This window comes from Argiope bruennichi, chromosome 1, assembly GCF_947563725.1.
Source record: "Argiope bruennichi chromosome 1, qqArgBrue1.1, whole genome shotgun sequence".
Lineage (NCBI taxonomy): Eukaryota > Metazoa > Arthropoda > Arachnida > Araneae > Araneidae > Argiope > Argiope bruennichi.
Window position 1 is genome coordinate 50,861,273 of NC_079151.1, and position 23,625 is coordinate 50,884,897.

The 23,625-nt window shown below is 30.2% G+C and overlaps 1 protein-coding gene across 1 annotated transcript in view; it reads right to left on the reverse strand.

Moving 5' to 3' along the window:
* Positions 1-23,625, reverse strand: part of LOC129970165 (inactive tyrosine-protein kinase 7-like) — a 102,327-nt gene that overhangs the window by 14,092 nt on the left and 64,610 nt on the right. Inside the window, exons 3-5 of the mRNA XM_056084438.1 lie at positions 2,709-2,996; positions 1,847-1,994; positions 556-695 (exon numbers count right to left, since the gene is read on the reverse strand). Of these exons, the coding sequence (XP_055940413.1) occupies positions 556-695; positions 1,847-1,994; positions 2,709-2,996 (576 nt within the window). The remainder of the gene's footprint in view (positions 1-555; positions 696-1,846; positions 1,995-2,708; positions 2,997-23,625) is intronic.

Sequence of the window (23,625 nt, forward strand, 5' to 3'; positions counted from 1 at the left end):
TATTAAAAAATCAACATATGTTTGACTAAACAATATTTAAAGCAAAGAATTCAAAATATAAAATTGTGGTTCTTCTGAATGCCAATATTTTTGCATTTTTCACATTGATTTAAATTTTTAACCTAGTTGGCCCTACCCTAGAAATATTGGTATATCTGCTTAGTGCTTTGAAATATAATATTGACAATAGACATTTTAATTATTAAATGAAATTTTAAAATGTTAGTTACTTTATATGATAATATTTTAAATTCAATTAGAAAAACAGCTAAAACAATTTTAGAGACAGATTTTTTTTAAATTTCTTTTTCGTGAAAACATGAAAAGAAAATATAATATGCAATAAACAATATTATTTACCAAAATTTTAAATACTTGATTCAATCAATTCTTAATTCAAAATATTCTAAATGAGAATTTTAATAAGTACATTTCTAGATTTAATGTGCCATTTTCCAAGAGGAAATCACATTATATGTTTGCTAATGTATGAAAAATTTAAATCAAATATTCACAAAATTTTACACGACTTATTTTTATCTATAATAAACTTACAAGCCAGTTTCAGACGTGCAGCATAAATTTGTTGGGGAGCTTCTTTACTGATGTCACTAATTCCAACACATTTATATATTCCCTCATCACTATTTAAAATTCCAGATATACTTAGAGATCCATTTGGAAAAACTGTAAACCTGAAATGATATATATATTTTTAAAATTAACTGGTTACAAGAAAAGAAGAAAAGAGACTATCATTGCTTATCTTTTAGTCAATATATTTATTTATGATAAACATTCAAAATGAAAATTTCTAATCTGGACATTTTTCAAATATAATATTTTCAGAGTAAAGCAAATAAATAAAAACTCTATTCATGGCTTATCTAACCTTATTTCAATAAATGTTTAGAAACAGGAAACTTAAACATTTCTAAATTTATATTATTACATTTTTTTAAAAAGTTTATAGAGAGATTGTTCCTCCCTTGATTTTGGAGAAATATGCCATTTTTAACAAATAGTGAAGAAAAAAAAAGGGCTTTTTTTTTTATACAAACAAATGTTTTTGATAAACCTCAAAGAAATGTTTATTTTTTTAAAAAAAACTATCCTTTTATATATTTTTCATTATGGATAAAAGAACTGAGATTTGTTTTATTTTCTAATTTTCTGACGTCTATAACAGAAACTATTACTCAAAAGAAACGGAATTCTTGCAATCCTTAAACACGTTTCGTAGGTAATACGAAGAAAAGAAAATGAAAATATACAATGGGTCAACTAGCAACTGCTTTAAAGTACATTATAACACTTTTGTGTTACATAGAATGGAATGCATGGTAATACGGTTTGTAAATATAAGTTTTAACATATTCAGGCTATTTTGTATCAAAAAGGAAATAAATGCCATAACATCCATGTCCATGAACATATTAAAAATTAGGGGAGGGGGGAATCGTCAGTTCATTGCCCAGCCATTTTTCTATGATTTTCATATTTTTTTTTTATTGTAACCACAATAACAGTCAAATAAACAAGTGAATTCAATAATTACGATGAGTGGCCTAGCTAATAAATGAAACATGTAAAACAACAAGGGTATGAATAACAACACACAAAGAATTACTTTCAATTATTAAAAATTAATATCTTCATTAACGTAAACCAACATTTCTTTCTTTCTTTCTTTCTTTTTTCTTTTTTTGCTTTTCCTTAGAATAGCGAGTTTCATCTGAAATACTGAAGCTATGGGACAGATATTGGAATATTTTTGTGAAATAAATTATGTAAATGGGAAAAAGATATATAAAATTATTTGTCAAAATGACAATAAAATACAAACCTAGAATTGTTGGTCAAAGGTACATCACTGGTTTGAGCATACCATTCCACGGCAGCAGCTTTTTCAAAAACACAATCAAATACTGCTGAGCCATTCTTAACTGCAATGATATCTTTAGGGAGGACTTGGATATGTGCAGCAGTATCACCTTGAATTAAAAAAATATATCGTTGAATATTAAAAATATTAATTTACATCGAAACAAAATTATTAGAACCATTCATATGCAAACTAAATTATTAAAGTTCCCATTTAAAACATTAAAATTTAATCGTAAAATTTTATATTTAAAACATTTATATATATAAAATTATTGGAGATCAAGATATTTGCCCGTGAGTCCTTTAGTAATTGTCTGCGAAATTGTAAATGTCGTTTTCATGCAGATCATGATTCACGCAGTAATATAGTATCTATTTATTTTAAGACAAAGCAAAAACCACAATGGTATAATATTCCCATATAACATCAGTTTCCCATATATATAAAAGAAGTTATTTGAAGCAAAATAAAATGTATTTATCGATTTCATTAGATTTATTATTTAGATTTTTATTAGATTATTTTATAAGATATATTATTTATAGGTTATTTTTCAGATTATTTAGACTTTATTACAGTTAGATTTTTTTTTCTTTCTCAGAGAAATTTTTTGAATATTTGGTTATAAATTTTGGGAATATGATAAGCTTCAAAACTATCAAAATTCCTCATAGTTCTTTTCTTTTTATTAGGAACGGGAAAGCAGAAAACTTTTTCACCACCCCAACATTCTAATAGAATTCCTCTAGATTCAAAATATTTATTAGATGAAAATTTCTGTTTAAAAAAAATGTTAAGATTTCAATACATATCAACTTACTGGGTAACGTGAGGGCAAAATTATCAGTGCTGTCTACTATGCCAACTTCGCTGACCGCTCTGCAGGAATAAATGCCATTGTCGGCCGGCGACAGGGATGCCACTTGCAAGCGTTTATTCCGGAAGGAGATGCGTTCATTCCTAAACATTCGCAGGCCATTATGAAACCACTCAAAGCGCACCTCAGAGCTTCCTTCCACTTTGCACCGCAGGACCATCTCGCCCTTTTCCGCCAACTCCTCTGGTGTGTCGGGGCTTTGCAGAACTACCCGAGCTTGGTCGCCAATCCCTGCAGAAAATAACAATAAATGCAAATCATCAGTATGAAGGATATAAATTCATAACAGGTACAAATAAAGAAAGAGATATTTATGAAAAATAAAGAAAAAAAAATATTTTCATTCAAAGGCCACAGGAAAAATAATTCATTTGCAAATAAAATTGGAAGATGAGATTAAATAGTGATTTTGTTCCCTTGGAATCTGTTTTATAATAAGGTATCTCAACTATTTTAAGAGCCACCTCATAATTTAAAATTACGGTGAGATAAAGAATATGGTACATGAACAGGTAGATAATTTACCCTATAAACTTCCATACCATATTAGAGTGAATATCTTTGTTCTGGAAGGTAGATTTAACAAGCAACATGTTGAATATACGATGGATTTTTGATGGTCACATTTCAAACTTGGAATCCCGCAGATAAACTTCACCATCAAGCCTAGAGAAAACTAGGCTTAAGGCTTTAAACTAAGAAACTAGAAATTATTTTTTAAATTTAATCTCCCCCCCCCCTTCTAATTCATAATTCATTCTAATCTTCGGTTATATTACACAATATACTAAATTGGGGGGGAGGGGGGGAACCCTCATGGCAAGTTGAAAGTCAAAGTAAGATTCTTTTATATTTAAGTTACTATTTGGCAACATAAATTGTTGATGTTAGAAACAGTTAAAATTAGGGCTTGAAAACCACTTTTCAGCCAATAACTTCTAAAATATAGCGGTTTTCGAAAAACTTTAAATACAAAAGTTTTTTGCCTTAATGAGGCGCGAATTTTGCTAACTGGATTTATTTTTCTATCTTCAATATTAAGAAAATTATAAAGAAATGAAAAGTTCAACCCGCCACCATTTCATCCCCTTACAGCTAGATAGGCCATTTACGAACTCATCCGCGATTTTTATTAACATATTCCATATTCCAACATCAGCAAAGCGTTATACGCAATATTATATATTTATAAACTTTTGAACGTAGGGTAGTTTTGGGCTCTAGGGGCCATCATCGGTGAAGAACTGAAGAAATTTTCCTTAGTCTTGTCATGAGAACCATCGCAATAGGTAGTCTTCCTATAGGAATCTACCTAAAACTTATTATTTAATTTCACACACGACGTCTAGAGAAAAAAAAGTACCGTCATTTTAACATTTGTCAATGCAAATATATTAGAATTTTCCACTGAACCCACGGTAGCATTAAAAGTTGAAGAAATGGATCTGTAACGGCAGTAGAGAATTTACAAATATGAACGCTAAATGAGGGGAAAAAATTACATAAAAAAAGGCGAAGAAAATTTATTAGCGGCTCAGTATGGAGTCCTGCAGTTGAATATTTTCTGTTAGATTTGGATTAAAGTAATTTGTAAAAGAATTAAAATTCAAATAAAATTATACGAAATGATTTTAAACAGCGTTGAAGGCTTGAAAAGAATAAAAAATTTTAATTATAAATCTTGCATCTTTGTAAAAAATTTAATGCTTTCAGAAAAAAAAAAAAAAAAAAAAACAATATTATGAAGAAACAACGAATTTTAATTTATTATTAAATTAAAAATACTTTTGATTGCCAGAAGGTCGAGAGAGAGTAGTAAATGAAATTCCAACACTCAAAATAGGTCACTAACCAAAATTTAACAATCTATATTTCTCTTATTTAAATTAAAATTATTCTACATAAACTTCCATCGCGCAGAGAAGTTTTCAAATAATATTCTAAATATACATAAATTATTAATTTAATGCATAAATTTCAAGATCAAAAATGACAAAATTTGAATGACATTTTTCTTTATGTACCTCAATAACTTATTTATAAAAAATATACTGCTACTCAACAAACGCTACTAGAATCCACTCAATTCTTTTTCAAATGAAAAGGTGATTGCGTCTTTAAGTTACCCACTTAGGCCCCTTGTGTTTGAATTAGATGAAAATATCTGTCCTCACGATATGGTTTATTGCTTGTTTTTTCCCCCTTCCTTTTTTCCACAATCCTCGTGATTCTTCTGCATTTTCTATCTTCTTCTTCTTCTTTTTTTTTTTTTTGCTTTTTCCCCCCCTATAGAGTGTTTTTTTTTTTTTTTTTTAAGTCTCTACTCTTCTTCGATCAAAATGATTACCATTGATGTACGGAAAACCCGAAACCCTCTAGGGCACTCCAAAACTCGACGTTGGCAATCGGAAAATGTTGCCACCACATCTCAAAAGATTTGCCGCCTTGTTATTGAACGGACAGGTGGTATTTAAGCTGTCACTCGAGACTGGATTCGGCCTCTCCGTGGTGGTTCGCACTTAATCATCATCAGAAATACCAAAGAGGAAAGGGGGGGGGGGAGGATTGCCAATATAATAAAGAAAAAAAAAAAAAGATTTTAGTAGAAGAGAACGTTTCTTCAACCAACAAGCAGTCGAACCAGAAGCGAGTGGCAAAAGAAAATGACATTTCAACAAAGACCGCCTCGTTCTAGATTTTTTTTTTTTCAATCCCCCTCTCGCCTTAATTCTTAGAAATACTCGGTGTTCTGTAAACACACCCGTCTCTTTGGTATTCTCGGGCAAATCTGCAGGCAACGCCCGAGCCGGAAAGCCTACGCGCAGAATATCTACAAATCTTTCTTGACTACCAGGGAAGCAAGACCCTTTAATTAGCGTTACTCTATCATCGCTCGAAGTTAATGATTCTTTTCAAAAAGTAAACAGAACTTGTCGAAAAGGCGATTTACCGAAGTTGGTCAATTTATTACATGCTAAACAAACTTTTTTTGCTTCCTGTCAACGAAGGCATAATGAGGGGTTGAAACGTCCTCCCCTTTTGAAAAGTATACAATAACTGGGCAGCAGTCACTGGCACGAGGTATTTGTTTGCCTTTTATAATTGGTTTGCCTTTTCATTTCGTCAATTTATGATGAGATATGGCATGTTATTCTCCGAAAGTTTATCGCCAGATCCTGATTTATTAGCAGACAAATTGAAGAGAGAAATAAAATATTATTGGAACGCAATTAAAGCTGCAATGGGACCGCAAAAATGCATTATCTTAATTAAATCGATGGTTATGCCATACAACAAGAATTTTAATCATGAGATTGCTTTTAATACTTAAACTGAATACTAATGAATTCTTAGAATTAGTAATTTCAAATAGATAGCGAGATAACATTTTTAATATATGTTGTTTTTAAACTTATTTATATTTGAATTCAGATGGATCTACCTGAAAAAAAAAAGAAAGGGGTAAAAGCATGTCGAACATCTGGATAATTGTCTTCATCTGTGGTAATAATAAATTAAAATATAGCTGAGATGATTTTCACTACTGGTTTCCACGTCCAGTTCTATCAATCAAAATGCTGCCCAATTAAACATAATGTAGTAAAATATTTTTCTTTTTTTTTAACAAAATAATCTCAGCTAATATTATTAATATTGCGAGTTGAAGAAAGTTATAGATATTATGCTATATAGTATTATTACAGATAAAATGTTTAAGCACTAGTAGAAAAACTTAGCACTTCTTAAAGAACTTTGTGAACAGTCAAATAGAATGTTTTTATCTTTCTCTCTAACATATAGATAACAAAGAGAATCAAATAATGTTTTGTACTGAAGGAGGTATAAGGTATAAGATAAAAGGTCGTGGCATCTCGTATTCCATGTTAAAGTAGCGGGAAATAATATCAAAAAATAGAATTTGTGTCTTAGGCGCCTTTTTCTCAACCGATTAAAACAAAAAAATTTGGCACAAAATTGCACTTGTAGTCGCAAAATCCCATACCAAAAAATGATATATTACAATCACTGCATTTTTGAACTATTGCGTTTGTATGTATCTGAAAGTACGGACCGACAGACGGCGAATTCCACGTTGGATTTGGTTCAAAATTTGAGAAGTGTTCTATACTATATAGATGTTGAATCTCTGTGCTGAATTTTATATATTTATCTTTCTTCGTTTTGCAATTATCGTGTTAACTTACATTCGGACAGACGGACTTCCACTGAACAGATTTTATTCGAAATTTGATAGAAATCTGCAAATTTGGTGTAAAAACCACATAACAAATTTTAACCGTCCACCTCAAAGCGTTTGTGAATAATCTTTGCCACAGACAGACGGACGGACATTCTCCAAAAATGCGTTTTTCGAACTCAGGGAGATAGATCTAAAATGAGAAGATTAGTCGAAATTCCAAGTTCAAATTTTTTGTCGATTACAATATTTTTTTCTATACTACGTATACGAGAAAGTAAAAATGAATAAGAAAACATAAAACCAATCTATACAGACAATGAAAACTAATGCAAGTAGTTTTCTCAGAATTTTAAATTGTACATTTTTTCCTAAGTTCAATCATTATTTACAACTCAGAATATGAATAATGGAATATGTTCAAATTATATAATCAGCTTCTAAATTAAAACTTTGTATCAGGGATTTTACAGTATCCCTAGAAAAATCATGTAATTCCTGAGTTTCTCCTTCTTCGCTTCTGATATTTACTGATAAATTTATTGTTCTTATGCTATCCACTTTTTTACCCCAAAATTCTTTCAAAAAATCAATATTACACAAGCAAATAAATTAAAAAATATTTTAAAGTAAAGCTATTTACACACACAAAGTACATAAATAATAGAGGAATCTCTATGTAATATTACGAAACAAATTTTCTTTTAATTATAAAAATTCGATGGTAAAAGATTTTTTAGTAATTTCATTTTCAACAAGACTTACTATATATTAATCCAAAACTCGATTGAAAAAAAATAATGAAAATTAAAAGAATAAAATAGTATGACAATGAAAAATGTCTTTTTGTGACCATTTCGATCAATTTTTTTTAAGATGGCCATCTTTACTTTTCTCTAACATGTCGCGAATTCATTAATTTTCCTGTCAACATTGAAAGAAGTTGGCGGCGGAGCCAAAGAGTTTCGCCTAATTTGATGCCAAAAGGTCTCATGATTCAAAATTAAACCAGTTCTTCCGTCAAATACTTCACAGAATGACGGATGGTGGTGTCTGAAATCTCCACTTAGCGTTCATCTGAGCGATTCAAAGCGCAAACAAAATCTCACAACTTTTTCATTTTCGTTTTAATATCAAGAGATTTATTTTCTCCTCTTCGTGGTTTTGCGGTATTTGAACTAAATCAAAACAAAACAATTTAGTAGCGAAAAAGGAACGAAATTTCATCAAAACCGCAGACATTGAATTCTTTCAAGCTGTGAACAAAAAAAAGTTTAAAAGAATTCCAACCTTGGTAGAGAAAGGACAGCTTTGAAATTTTGTCTATAGTCAAGTTCTAAACAGCAGCTGAGGAACAAGAGCCAATGCCCTTATCTTTGGACAGATTATTTAATCTCAGTTTGTTTTTTCATGAAAATTTAAAATAATTGAACTCTTACCAAGCAAAGATAGGATATTTTCCTGCCAAAACAAAGAATTAAATTGCCACGTATTAAGAGACTTGATAGTAGTAGTATGTATACAGCATTTTCACAGCTCATTATATATATATATTTTAAGAAATTAACTAGTTTTAATTAGAATAATTCTTCTAGTTCTTTTAGTTCCAATTAATTTAGATAACTTAGTGGTTCTGTTTGAACAACTGCCGGATAGAGAGTACAACAAACAAATGTTCTAACATGATCCGCATTGGGAAACCATTTTCACTTATTTACCATATTAATAATATTAATCAACTTTGATAAACTATTTCTTATCAAAACAAAAGAAAATTTTGTTTAAAATCACTCGCACAATAAGCATAAAGTAATCTGATTGGTTAGCCACGTTTGCAAAGTGAGGTGATTAATTGACGAGCGAAACCACTCGAACTGTTAAAATTAGAAATCTGCTTAAGCTTTATTTTGCAAAATTTCTTGAAATTGGAGGGCGTTGGGATGTAGAATAGATGAAGAAGCACTTGTATAATAGACGTAAGCTTTTAAAAATAGCGAAATCAGTACATTCATAGGGACTGAAGAATTCAGTTGCGATGTTTTCCTCATAGAGAATTTGCAACTGAGTAGTGAGATTTCTCTCTAAGATGGAGGGTGTCGAAGGAGAGGGGATCATTGATGATCTATCTAGGAGTCATGGGCTTTTACTTGAAATACAAATCGGCAAAATTACTATAATGGTTGAGGCTGCGGAGCTCAGTCGTGCCCCCCCCCCACAGAAAATATATATAAGCAAATAATGTTTTTAGAATTTCTCTTAAAAATGGAGGGTGATATAGGGGGGTGAGTGGGTGGGAGGGCTTTGTAATATTGTTTCCTTGCGCAGCTAACTTTCTGCTATGGAAGAATTTTACAAGTAGTTCTAATGTCTATTGAATGAATATCAAACCAATTGAATGAATATCAAACCAATGACTCCTAGGCTTGACGGGCCGCGGTGGCCTGGTGGTAAGGTCTCGGCTTGTGAGCTGTATGGTTTCAGGTTCGAGGCCCGATTCTACCGAATAACCGTCGTGTAAGGGGGTCTGTTACACGTTAAATACGTCAGACCAAACATCCTAGCGCTGGTGTGGTGCGGTGTGGAGAGGGGGGGGGGTGCCAGCTCAGGTGTCGTCCTCGTCATCTGACCGCGGTTCAAAATTACGAGGTCCGTCCCAAAATAGCCCTAGTGTTGCTTCAGAACGGGACGTTAAAATAACTAAACTAACCAAACTAACCTAGGCTTGACAAAAAATACGCAGGATCCAAAAATATTTGAGAATTTTGGCGATAATTCCATTAGGGCTGAGTACATCATTTGTTTTAGAACATTCAATGTTCTGTGAAGGGAGCTATGAAAAGCGGAATTGAGATAGCCGAGTTGAGCTCAAGCGATTAATTGAGAGAAGTCTTTCCAGTTTCCTTTAAGTGCTTTGTGCTATTGCAGTTTGTGCGGTCTTGTTTACAGTAAAACCTGTCCATGTGATGCTTTAGCTATGTCCTGCTACAATTTTTCACCACACAAACGGCATTTTTTTTCTTTCCTTTCACAATACAAATATTTGTTTCCTAACGGTACCAATGGAGTACTTAAATAAGTCCTTAAACAACATTACATCGTTTACAACAAAAGTTGCCTATTTTATTATCCAATATTTAATGGAATTGGGATTCGATACCGGTCCAATCTATGCGACTGTTTAAATTCTGCAACTCTTCTCTGACTAAAGAATCCAAAATACCGAATTTATAAAGAGCACAGTAATTAGCTACCAAAAATTTTTTTAACAAAAATAAATAAATAAAAATCCGCACTTAAAAATTGTCCACATTTATCTCCCGATACATACAATCGATAGATAAAAGAAAAGTTAAAATTTTTCCAGAAATAAAAAAAGCAAAACACCAAGCGCCTCAAATCTCATTAACAGCGAGAGTTGTCTCAGTTTACAGCGGCAATCGATTTGAATTGAAGTAAATGTATCTCGCGGCAATTTACATTCAAAACGAAACCTCGGAATTTGGGTGCCTAGAGTTAAATGACCACACGGTCACAGCAGTTTGCACCGTTATATTTGATGAGGAACTATTTCCCGAGTGCGGTTTTAGTTTAATGAAGAACGACGCGTTCAATTCGCCCAGGAACTGCTTTCACAAGTTCCCTTAATGGCTGAATTTAGAGCGCTTAAAACTTACGGCCGCTTTTAGTGAAATGAATTTTACGGGTTTCACATTCCTGGAAGTGTAATGAAAATTGCAAAAATCCATTAGCAAATAGTTTGTAAAAACTGCCGTGATATTTCAGTAATTTCTACATTTTAAATATATAAGCAGTAAAAAAAGCCTGCCTTGTACAAAAGAGTCAATTTTAATAAGTATACAAAAAAAAAAAAAAAAAAAAAAAAAACGGATGATTTAGGTTGTTTTACCTTTTCCACAGTTTAGGCAAAACACATGTATAATTATTATTTAGGAATGGTTTTGATTATTTGTGTAAGCACAGGAAAAACAAATTTTAAAAATATCAATATATAAATATTTAGCATTTATAATCTACAAATTGTACACAATTTTTTCCGTAACTTCACTCATGCATAAAAGGAAATTAGAATAAAGCAAATTCGAGTTCCGGTTCGAAAAATTGTACCAGGAGAGTATTTCTGGTTTGATATGTCTAATTTTTATTTTATTTTTAAAATTTATTCTTGTAGCAGTTGCATAACTCTACCACCTTTTGTTTTGATACAACAGGTGGCGTTACCTTATTAACATCGAAGTATATTTCCCATGATCCTTCTTGGGGGTCATTATTAGAGTATATTCAAGTGAGTGTCGTGTTTTTTCGTGTTCGTGTTTGTTTTGTCCTGTGAAATGTGGAACTTAGAAAATAATTAAGTAACTGTTCCTGAAATTTCTCTGCTATCTTCATTAACCTCATAATGAGGTTATAAAGAGTCTCGTCCCCCAATATTCTTAAGTATAAAGCAGCAATAAAAAAAATCCACAATATATAAATATATATGACATTGTCAGAATGTGCGTGATTATAAATGTAATAATTGAAGCAATGGAAAATATTGTTATAAAACATACTTAAAAATATTTTTACTTAATTATTAAAATTACAGGAATAAAAAAAATTAATTGTTGTTTATTTGGAAATAAAATCAGTATATTTGAGAAATGTTTTTTTTTTTTTTGTGCTATAATATACACAAAAACTATTATGCGGAAAACATTAAAATTTTGAGTAATCTTTAATTATGAATTATCAAGTAAGAGGAACCTGCTCAATTATGATTCCTAGAGTGTTCATATTCTCTTATCCGTTTCATTTAGATACTAATTGATATATCTGCATTATTTGGGATTAAAATTCTTCAAGAATAATACTTTTACGTAGAAACTACTTTTGCTTCAAGCTATATATATATATATTAAAAAAAAATTACAAAACTCTTTGTCACGAAATATGTATTGAAATAAAACAGATTTTTTTTTTTTTTTTAAAGTGATAGCGTATTTCTAAGTCTTAATATTGTTCAACCAGCAAAAGAATATCTACAAATTTAAAAATCATTTTAAAAATCATCTACGTTAATTTTTAAAAAAAATTAATAATAATTGAAAAAGCAAAATATTGGTTCATTTCTCAAAGCCTTAAGCAGATGCTGTCACCGTATATCTGCATAGTTAGTTCAACAAAGCTCTATTTTCTTTGCTTCCGTTTGAGCGATTGACTTATATCTGCTTTTTAATTATTAATTTTGAATTACCTTAAAATAAATGAGAACTTAGTGAAAAGATCTGTATTAAAACAAAGCAGGATTTAAAAAAAAATAGTGGTAGAATAGTTCAAAGTTACTATTTTTTTTAATGCATTTAAATTTTTTAAAAGATCCATAATATATGAAAGAAATATTGTGCAGAAATGAAAATTGATACCATTGAAATAATAAAAGTTTGAATTTTAAAATGATTTTAAAAAAATATTTCTTCGGGAATAATTTTCTCTGAAGTTAAAGAGGAAAATCCTGTCTAGTTTTTAATTAATTGAAGATTTAATAAAATTTTGTACTTTAAAAAATTGATAACATTTTCTCTCTTTTCTTAAATAAAAATTGTGCAAAATTTGATTGAATTCGACCAATTGTTAAAGAGGAGATGTTGAATAAACACACACGCACGCACACGCGTTTATTTATAATAAGATTGCAGTACTTATAAACACTGAGTACCTACAGAAATAATAGCATGTACAACTGTGGACATCACGCAGTTCATGAGCCTTAAAAAATAAATAATAACATATCCAATAAGAAATGAAAAAAAAAAAAAAAACAGACATAATGTTAAACTAAAAACGGGTTGAAAAGTTAAAACCAAATTGTTCATGTATGTACGTACTTTACGTATACAGACGCAGAACGGAATGCGAAATGATCGATAAAGCTTTATATATAAATGATTCTCAAAAAACTTTTTTTTAACTCTTCGTTACCGAGAATGGGTGCTAGATCAGGTAACCTCGATAGAATCTACACAAAGCGAGATTCCAACAGAAAAAAAAAAACGCAGGCGGCCTCTGTGAGTGGGTGTGGTGTTGGAAAAAAAAGAGCAACCACTTTCTATCTGAGTCACGAAATTTTCTAAACCAAAAGCCGATTACGCTAATCGCGCCACCATTCTCGACGCAGCTTCCTCGGAAAAACGGTTTTTGTTTCTTTTTTCCCCCCTTGCACGTGCGACCACTTTTAGTTAAACTGGCGCTTTCACGATCCTTTTGTTTATGTTGCGAAGATTTTGCCTCATTGGGGAGGACAGTCACGTACGTAAAGTATTTAATTTGCCGGGGGTTTCCATCGTCATTCGCGGCCGGTAATCCAAAGCTCGGCGGACGAAGACGGATAGGAATGGAACGGAAGATCCATCCTGATAAATGGCGACTCGTGTGAAACTAATCGGACAGAAAGTAAATTAAGGCACGGAAACGGTGGATTTTTGTTAGTAGATTAAGAAAGAGTAACTAATCCTCTTGGGTTTCGATTCTAAATCCAACACGCAAATTTGCATCACAAAATTTGAAAAAATCACTTTCGTTGCCACTTGAGTTCTGAAAATTGTATTTAACAAAAGTACTAGATAAAAAAAAAATAGAAAAACAATAATATTAGAAGAAGGAAAAAAAAAAAAAAGAAAAAAAGAAAAAAACTGAAAACATATTAGAAAACTGATATATTAGAAATAACCTTAGAAATGAAATATAGAATAATAATAGAAATATTCAGCAATAATATTAGAAATAATATTACTGAATAATATGAGAAAACTCTGTCTCTAATAATAATGATAAAGGAGAATGATCGTTAGCACTCAGTAGGATAGACCGTTTGACTTACAACAAGCAAACTCAGCATAAATATTTATAATTCGATATATTTTAAATGGTAAAAATATACACAAACGAGATTTTAAAAAAAAAAATTAAAAAATGGTGATAATTTGTCTTTGTCCCTCGGTAACTCCCCAGAAAACTGAACAAAATTGATTTCAACGCTATTTTAAATATTATCTTTTTAATGATACTAATTTAATAACTAAATAAATTTTCTTAAATTCCGGCAATTTTTTAAAAATATTCTTTTTTTTTTTCGCTTAATTTTGAAGAAGAGGTTCAATGTCGCTCCGAAATTCATATCATTTCCATAGTTTCATCAAATATTTATTCGAGTATTTTTTTTTATTCCATTGTTGAAAACTAAGGAAGGAAGATTCGACTAATTACTTGAGCAGTTTATATGACGGAATAGAAAGTGAAATTACATTACATCACTCCAAAACACAACGAAAAATTTGAAATTTCTTGCCCAGACTCTTTAAGTTTTTAGTACCACTGTGGTCTCATGGGAACCAGCTTCATTAGACAAACATGTTTGGAGAATCCCGAGCTCGAGTAATGCGCAAGAGATTTTTAATTAAATAAAACTAATAATCCCGACGAACTACCTGTCTAGATTAGTCTGGAAATAAAGGCGGTTAGTCTGATATATAAGTAAAGTAGTAAAATGAACGGTTGTAAAAAAAAAAAAAAAGATAGGGATGGAATAAATTGCTAATATTTTAGCAATGTTAAAAATATTTTTATTCTACAAATAATCACCATAATAATTTCCTCTGTTTTCACAAAAATCTTCTACAATGTATGCGTCAGTATTCACCTATCTACTAATCAGGGCTCAACATCATCACCAGACTCGATGGTAATGTTTTATCTTCCAAATAGAACCTTTCTAGTTATAAGGTGAGTAAAATCATCCGTTCCGTTGCTATGTGCATTACACACTGTTATGCAGTGAATAATAATTTTGATAACTATACCAATAATGCGTTAGGCTATTTTGCAATTAATAATTAAATTCCCAATCTATTGCAACTTTCCCCATTATCTTGGACTCATCAGTTTCGCAAATGCTAATTCTGTAGCTCAAAAGGAAATTATATTTAATTTATTCTCTCTGCGTGTTTTACTATCCATCCACAAAACTTGTATATTGCTGCTGCTGCTTTTCAACAGAGCAAGGCTATTAAAGAAATATTTCCAATTATTTTCCCCATTTTTCGCTAAAAAGATTTGGAATGCGGGAAAAAAGGTAATAATGGTGCAAGTTTTCGTGTCATAATACAAAAATCAAGAAATAATTTACAACCGTTGATTTTTTTTCTTTTCTTTTTTCTTTCCTGATTGACATTATGCCCTCACTTCTATGCGCGTTCAAACTGATATTATCTTTACAGTTTCAGAGCAAAAATTTGAGATATTTATTTGAAAATAATTTTTTTCTGTCAACATTTTTAACATTCGATTGCTGTTATAGATAAATTTTAATTTCTAATAAGATTTCATTTTATTTCATTACAAATTTACTAAATGTTAGTTCATTATATGTTGATTAATTAACATAAGTAACCTGATGATAACCTGAAAGGAACCTAACGATTTTTTTGAAACCCTGATGCATAGAATTTTGTTGAAGAATATGAGATAAAAAGTGATGTACCAAAGCAAAAATTTCTTTGTTTCAAAAATTCAAATCATAAATTCCAAGTTCATTTTCATTGTAGCTATAATTAAGACAGCTTAACGGTAGACAATTGCCCAAGAACAAAGAGCTACTTGATTTTAATTCTTTAAGTTTGATAATTGCCTATCTTTGAAAATACAAGACGGCTATTTTGGGACGAATCGTGATCCATTGATGAAGACTACTAATTCCTATCTTCACACGAAATTTACAAACCATACCATCTATGGAACTTTTGTGAAAGCAGGATTCGAATATATGATGGCAAAACCAAGACTGCCACCAAACTATATTAACTCGAACATTTATAAAATCCCCCTCCCAGGACAAGATAAAAGTTTCAAGGTAATATAAGATCAAATCAAAAAAAATTTTTAATGGTTTTAATATTATATCTATATAAACAGACTTAAGTAACAAATTTTGATAAACTGAAACAACAAAACATTTCATTCCGAATTGCTTCCAAAAGAAAACTAATTCAAATTTTAAATTAAAAAATAATTTAATATTAAATAAGAAAGACAATTTTTTTATTAAAATATAAATATTAACGAATTATAAGATCGTACATTTTAAAAAATATATAAAGCAATATATCTTCTTAGAATTAAAAAATAACACAATATAAAAAATTTGCAAAGGGTAATTACCATTAGAATAATTCCAAATTTTAAATAATACTTGATTTTATTTGAATATATCCCAGTGAACGACCCTTGAAAATTAAATAAAAGCTCAAAATTATTCTGAGAATATTGCAAAAAAAAAAAAAAAAAAAAAAAAAAAAAAACACTTAAGGACCCGAGTTTTCAGACTTGTCGGCTTCTAGGCAAGTTCTTAGTCTGCATATTTATTAATCCTGCCATTCTTCCTTCCTTTTTTTCTTTGAAAATTTTCAAGAACGAAAGGGAGAGGAATTTCACTAGTTCAAATACAAATTCCACTGCACATGATATTGATCTTTAAAGTTTAGAACTAAACTTTGACCACATTTGGCCATTAGCTTTAAATACAATATCTAGGAATACATACATTCTATACTGATTTCAATTCTTGGTTCTATTTTCTTTAACTACCAAAGATAAATAGATATAAAATGTGTCAAAGAAGCTGAAAAAAACATTACCTATTTCTAAAAAAATATAGGTGGGAAGGATGTATGCGTGAAATCAAAGTTTGACAACAACATGAGATTGTAAATATATTGCAACTCTTCTAACTGCCGATGGCTTCCGTTAGCAAAGAACGTATCTGCTTTGTGTTGTTCTTTTTCTTCTACTATTTATCCATTTGCTACTGCAGTTTTCGTTCACAGAGAACATTCAACGTAGAATTTTTCGAAATAGTATCGCAAAGAAAACAGTTAAGGAACTAGATAAGTAAATAAATAAAAAATTGTTCTAAACCTGTAGGTACGTTTTATGGTTGTAGAGGTAATAAAAGTTTTTCTTTTCCATACATAAATATTATATATATATAAAACTCTTACAGAACTGCAGATAAAGAAAACGTTTGTGATAAACTTCTGCTCCGAAATGACGGAAACTAATTCAGGAGGCAGACAAAATGAAAGTGGAACGAAAATGTCGGCAGAAGTGAAACGAGTCGATAGTTTCAGAAAAGATTTATTTATTTTTGTTGGGATTCTGCTTATTTATTTCGTCTTAAAACAACTGCTAGCAAAGAAATTAAGATGCAAACTTCAAGGAAAAGTTTACGTTATCTTAAAAATTGCTTAAATTCCTCGAAGTAATAAAGATGTCTGGAGGAGAAACGCAACGAAATGAAAGGAGAAACGATATAAATTCTTTTGAAATATGCAGCGAACGACAAAAATAATGATTCTAGAAAGGAAATTTACATTTTCAAAATGGGTTGATTTCATAAAAGGAGAACTCTTGGCATTAAGACAAAAGTATGGAAATTGAATAAGCAGAGGCTAGAATTAATGCTCAGACAACATTCTTGTAATTTTTATAAATCAGTTTGTTTTTCAGTTATTTCACACTGGAAGAATTTATTATGATTGTTTCATCTTTTAATTGGTTTATTTTATAATTTGTCACATTCAAAGTGCAATTTAAACATTCTACTGGAAATTCTCTTTTGTCTTGTCCAACTTCTAATTCGCGTGTCAGTTTTCTAGCAGAATTAGAAAGCAGTGTAATTTTTTAAAATAATAAATTTCTCGAGAAAATAAGAAATAGAGCTTGAGAAACAGTTTATTTCTAAAACAATTAATAATTTTAATAGATAAATAAGTAAAGAAGAGCTTTATTATGAAGCACATCTCGTAGAAGTTTCATTTGTCATTTGTTTATTGAAAGAAAATTATTACTATTTTAGTGATTCTTGATAAACGCAATTAAGCTAAAAGAATCTAACAATGAAACTTATTATTAGCTGAAAGAACAAATAAATAACACAGGTATATTCTTAGCTTGATGAGCATTTAAATAAACACAGAATCTGAGTCATAAAAATATTTGCAATATAATGATTGATTTTTATATCATTTGGTATTGTGAATACAAATATGGCATCAATTTTTCTCACTCACGTAAGAATTCTTCACAAAGAGGTGTTGAATATAGGGCAAGAAAACCTATTGTATATATTTGGCAGAGGAAAAAAAGATATTTTCAAAATATTTTTAAGTTTTTTTTATTTAAAAAGTAATTAATACATCATACAATTGAAAATTATTAATTAAATTTATATTAATTTTATATTCATTGGAATAATTACAATTGTTGAAGATCCAGAATTTATATATCCTTAATGTTTTTTTCACCTTTTGCCCTGAAATCTTACTTTTTTTGGATGCAGGCGTGTGCAATTCATATATAAATAGATGTAATAATGATATTGTGGAACAATATTTCATAATATTAAAAATTACATTTTCTTAAAATGGATGCTATGTGAAAGTAGGCAATAAAAAATAAACTTTTAATGTGAAAAACGTTTTTGGCATCACATACTGGAAGAGCTAGGTAGGGTTTTGTGTCTGTGTGTGTGTGTATATTCGGGTTATTTTGCGCAGAATAATAATTTATTTTATACATCATAATCAAATGCGCTATAATTTCAGTAACTGTTCAAAAATGTTATCAGAATGAAATTATCATCCAAGTCAGAATTGTCTTAATTTTATAATATCTATTTCTATAATAACTGTCAACAGAATAAAGACTTTTAAACAAAATTAAAAGATCTTAGCATTCACATATTAGTGTTTTTGGTTTGCAACATATGCACGTACACGGAACATATAGAGTATCTGTATACCATTCACTTAAAAATGAAACCTGTTAAGATTTTTACTAGCAATTTGTTGGAATTAACGATGGTTTGGTGATAAAATTTTGACTACATGGTTTCAGATTAAAAATTAATTTTATCAAAGATCTGCCCTTCACCATTATTTAAAATGAAAACAGAGATAATTTTTATTCAGCATATTGCTGGATTTAGCAATGGCCTGCTGACAGGACCTCGGTAAAAGACAGCAATAATCCATGTTGGGAAACTAATTTTAGCAACTTTCTGTCTTGTATTTAGACCTATTAGACGTTAAATATGATACTGAAGGTCAAATATTCATTTGTTGGTTTAGAGATGGAGGTGCAGGTTCATATGTCGTACCTGTTCTTGAATCGTTTCAAAAAATTATGAGACTCGGACCAAGAGAGTTACTTTGCTTCTTCAAAAAGAGATATTAATTTAGTTAAAAGATGCCTAAGTAATAGAAAACATATGTTCATGTGGTGAAATGAGTAATCTTCTTCTAGTTCTCCGAAAACATCATTTGTAATTTCGACATGCCATTTGGCTGGGGATCTTAATTTTATGCCAATTTACTTCTACTTCATTTGAACGAATGAAAGCGCAGATAAGAAAAATTAATAGTTAATTACCTAACTTACCAGCCTGACTAATATTATCAGCTGTATTTTTTCACTCATATTTCTTCACATATTTAAAAAAAAAAATACACTTTGTAGCAAAGAAATAAAAAAAAAATCCTTTTTTTTTATACAAAATAAAAAAAATCATTCCACAAAAGCAATTTTGACTCATATTTTTTCCCTCTTTAACATGGGAAAAAAATAATAAAAAAGCTGGCATGTATCACTCTGCTCTTGGAGGCAGACGTGAAATTTAATACACACCACGTGAAAAGAGTTCAAAGTTATTACCCATAAAAAATAATGAGCACAATATTTATTCACGACTGAAAAAGCAGAGAAACGAAGTGAAGAGAGCGTCTTTTCATTCTTGGACACAGCGACCCATGACGACCAAAAGATAAGCGAGCAAAATAAGCGGCGAAAAGCGGACCGTTTAGAGCCCGGCGAATAACAATTCTGATAAAAGAATCTTGAATTCTCCCATGCGTTGCCACTTGTCGTCGGAAAAAGCGCTCTGGAAGAAAAAGATTGATGAGAATAAAATCGGGGCCCAAACAAAAGACCCCAGAACACTTTCACACTCAAAATGATGCAGCGGATGAGTTAATAAACGCTATTCCGATGTCATTGTATACATGGCGGCGGCGATTGAGCTCAGTAACGTAAAGAACTTTTTTTGTGGAACTAAATGAACCGGAAAAAATGGAATAAAAAGAATTTGGAAATTTTAACACAAAAGGAAAGGAAACAGTCTCGCGTACTCAGGAGAGAATTGCGGGGTTTTTATTATTAAATCGCTAAGAAAAAAAAGTGATATAATAAGAAAGATGCTTGTGAAGAACTGTGAAACGAGTTGTTGTCGAACAATCCATGTCATTTTCTGAATCTGTTTGCTAGGTAAGGCAAAAAAGGAAGTGTTATTAGATAAAGAAAGAAAAGCTGGCAATGATGGAAGATGGAGTAAAAGATGCCAGATGTAAAAATCAAATTTAGATTAACAATTGTTATCAAGAATGATTTATTGCAGAAAATTTATTCCTATGAAAACACAGTTTTGAAAAAATAAATTAAAAAACATCTTTGGCTCATTAATGAACATAAAAACTAGAAAAAAAATTATTATTTAAAATATGTTGAAAATTAAAGCAATGAGTTTCTTAAAAACCATTTGATGAAAAATTAAAGTTCTAAATTTAATCAAGCTTCCCAGTATGATAATGTGCAATTAAATGACAAACTGTTGCATTTGTCGTGTGATTATGATGTTACATAAGTCAATTCCATTGAGCTTTAGTAATAATGTAAACGTAAAATAGTTGTTCTCTTAAAATTCACACATCGATTTAAAAAAAAAAAAGATTCCACCAATTTATTTTATTATTAAAAAGATTCACAAGAAAATGAATATTTAAATTTTTGAAAAAATATGTTTTACCAAACGATTACAATTTTTTTTTAAAAAAAAAATGCTAGTAATCATTTCAAGGATACACAAAAACAAATCTGCCTGTTTATAAAATTGCATAATACATAAATATTGCAAATGTTAGTGAAATGAAAGAGACAGACGTCCTTTAAAACATTACTTGATATCTTTAAAAATATAGAAAAGTTTCCATTGGTATTCCCTACAGTAAAAATCATTCTACAGGAACAGAACATGTCCATCGAATATCAGGTTACTGAATAAATAAGGGAGGAATAAAGTCCTTTCCTACCTTTCAGTCACGCACTCTTTTTATGGATTTGAGCCTCCATTTTCTTTTTCTTTCCTTTTCCATTTTCCTTTTTTTTACTATTATTATTACTATTCTTTTGCTACTGGTAAAGATATTAGAGGTCTTCAATAGTTACTGAGAGAGACTCATGTCGAATCGGAATGTCCATATTCAACAAAAGGTAGTTTCACATTTTATTCTTGTGAAAATTTAGAATGGAACCGCAGCTCAGGTTTCGTACAGCGGAACGATATAAATCTTCCAAATTATTACATATACAATTATTTGATTGATTTCTCCAATAAACTTATAATCATAGGTATAATTATTTTCTCGCAAATACAGCAGATCGTCAGTGCCACGATTCAGACGAATTTTGCGTTCAGACTTTCAATTATACAGAAAAGCAAATATTTCAAATTCCACAAATTAAATAGAAAATTAGTCGTACTGATATTGTAATCAGAGAATAAAAATTATCACTTGGGGCAATCTTTCATATGTTTTCAAAATATTACATACATCGTGAAGAGAACTTAATATACATTTTGGAATAAAAACTTTTTCTGTTGATATTTGCAGACGATTTTTAAAATAACAAAACAAATAAAAAATAAAATAACAATTTTTTTAAATAAATAATTTTGTTGCAAAGATCATATATAAAAAATCACGCATTCTAATTATTTTTCGGTGGTATTATGTTCACATAAACATTATAGGCACTAGATAAATAGCCAATCCCGTGATAATTCGGTTTAAAATTACATACACGTCCATAATTTTAATACCGAAACTGTTATAATCAAGTTTTAATTGTCCGATTCTTCGCGCTTCTGAAATATGGTGATCGTGTACACAGAAACAAGCAGGAAAAAGATACAGCGTAAATAATTTCAAACATTATCTTTTCAGTTCATGGTATTTTTTGAGTTATTGTGTTTGCAACATTTTTTTTTTCCTAAAAAAAGTACATTATGGAAGTCTAAATCATGGCATTTAAACAAAATCTTGAACTTGAATTTTCTTGGCCATTACAATGTTTTCTCTTAGCATGCGAGAGAGCAAAAATTATGTAATGAATCATTAGTAAGAAATCACATGTTCCACACGCAAAGGATGTTACATTCAAACTAGTAGATAAAATAAGGAATAAACGAGTTTTGAGTTAAGCTAAAGCAATTGTAGAATAAAATAGAATAGTAAAAATAACAAAAAATCTGTTACACCATGAAAAATATCACAATGACCATAATTTTTTTTTTTATTGCATATTCATTCTCAACACATAAAAGCATTGGGGGGAAAGACTCAGAAGCCAATTCAATTTTCTTATCCCCAATCTTTATTATTTCCATCGTTACCACTGTACTTACCACGCATTTATGTGATAATTTAATTTTCAGAGAGAAGAACTGAAAGTAATAAACACATAAAACGAACATTTATATCGGCAAATAAAAAAAAAAATTCAAATAAAATTTCCGAACCATCACTTCTTCTCCAGGCAGATGCAAAGCTCCCTACCGGAAAGCAGATGTTCTATTCACACGACTTCAATTCCTAGGACAACCCCCAGGTCGATTTTAAAATGCACCCCTTTCCACGACGTATCTTGTTTTAATTTCACCCGTTTTAAAAACTCTTTTTTTTTTTTTTTCGTTTGAAGCAATAAACAAATATATTCGCCGGAACTGGAAGGCCAATAAAATTTGTTCAACATTTTTCATGAGTTCTAGCGACCATTAAAATTAATGATAATTACTTCTAGCCCCCAAAAGAGGGGGAGTTCCAACCGACATATTTCTGGAATTGTTTGGGCCTTGATTAACTGAGTTGATAATTCAACTAATATCGATCGAAGCACTCGGTAAGTACTGTTCAAGTATAAAAATAATTTCCAGATTCGCCAGAGGGGAAAAGAGATTTTGTAATTGCTTTATCATCTTCGACTTGAAGTCGACATCTGTGTCATATCGATTATTTCTTGTTTTTCGATAGTTCTTTTTTTTTCAAAGGCATTTATTGGATCTTGTTTTTTGTGTTTCTGTATCTGTTTATTTTCCCTGATATTTCATAACAAGGGTTTGTATAAAATTATTGAAAAACAGTTAGATATCTTTTAACAACATATGTGACCGATAAAACTAATTATTATGCAAATGCTTACTTTTAATTAAAATGTAAATTTGAGCAAAGGAATATCTTATATGATATTGTTAACATAGTATTACTATTGCACGATATATTTATCGATATTTCAATTATGTATTAGCATAAAAATGTTGTTCATTAATTTGAAGATATGTATTGCAATCTGCCATATACATGATATAAAAGAAGAACAAGTTTTACATGTTAGTAAAGAAGTTGAAATTTAATTACAAATATTTTTTGCTTATTCGAGCATTGAAATGACAGGTTTAATAACTTTTACAATGCTATCGTTACATCTTGATCCATAATT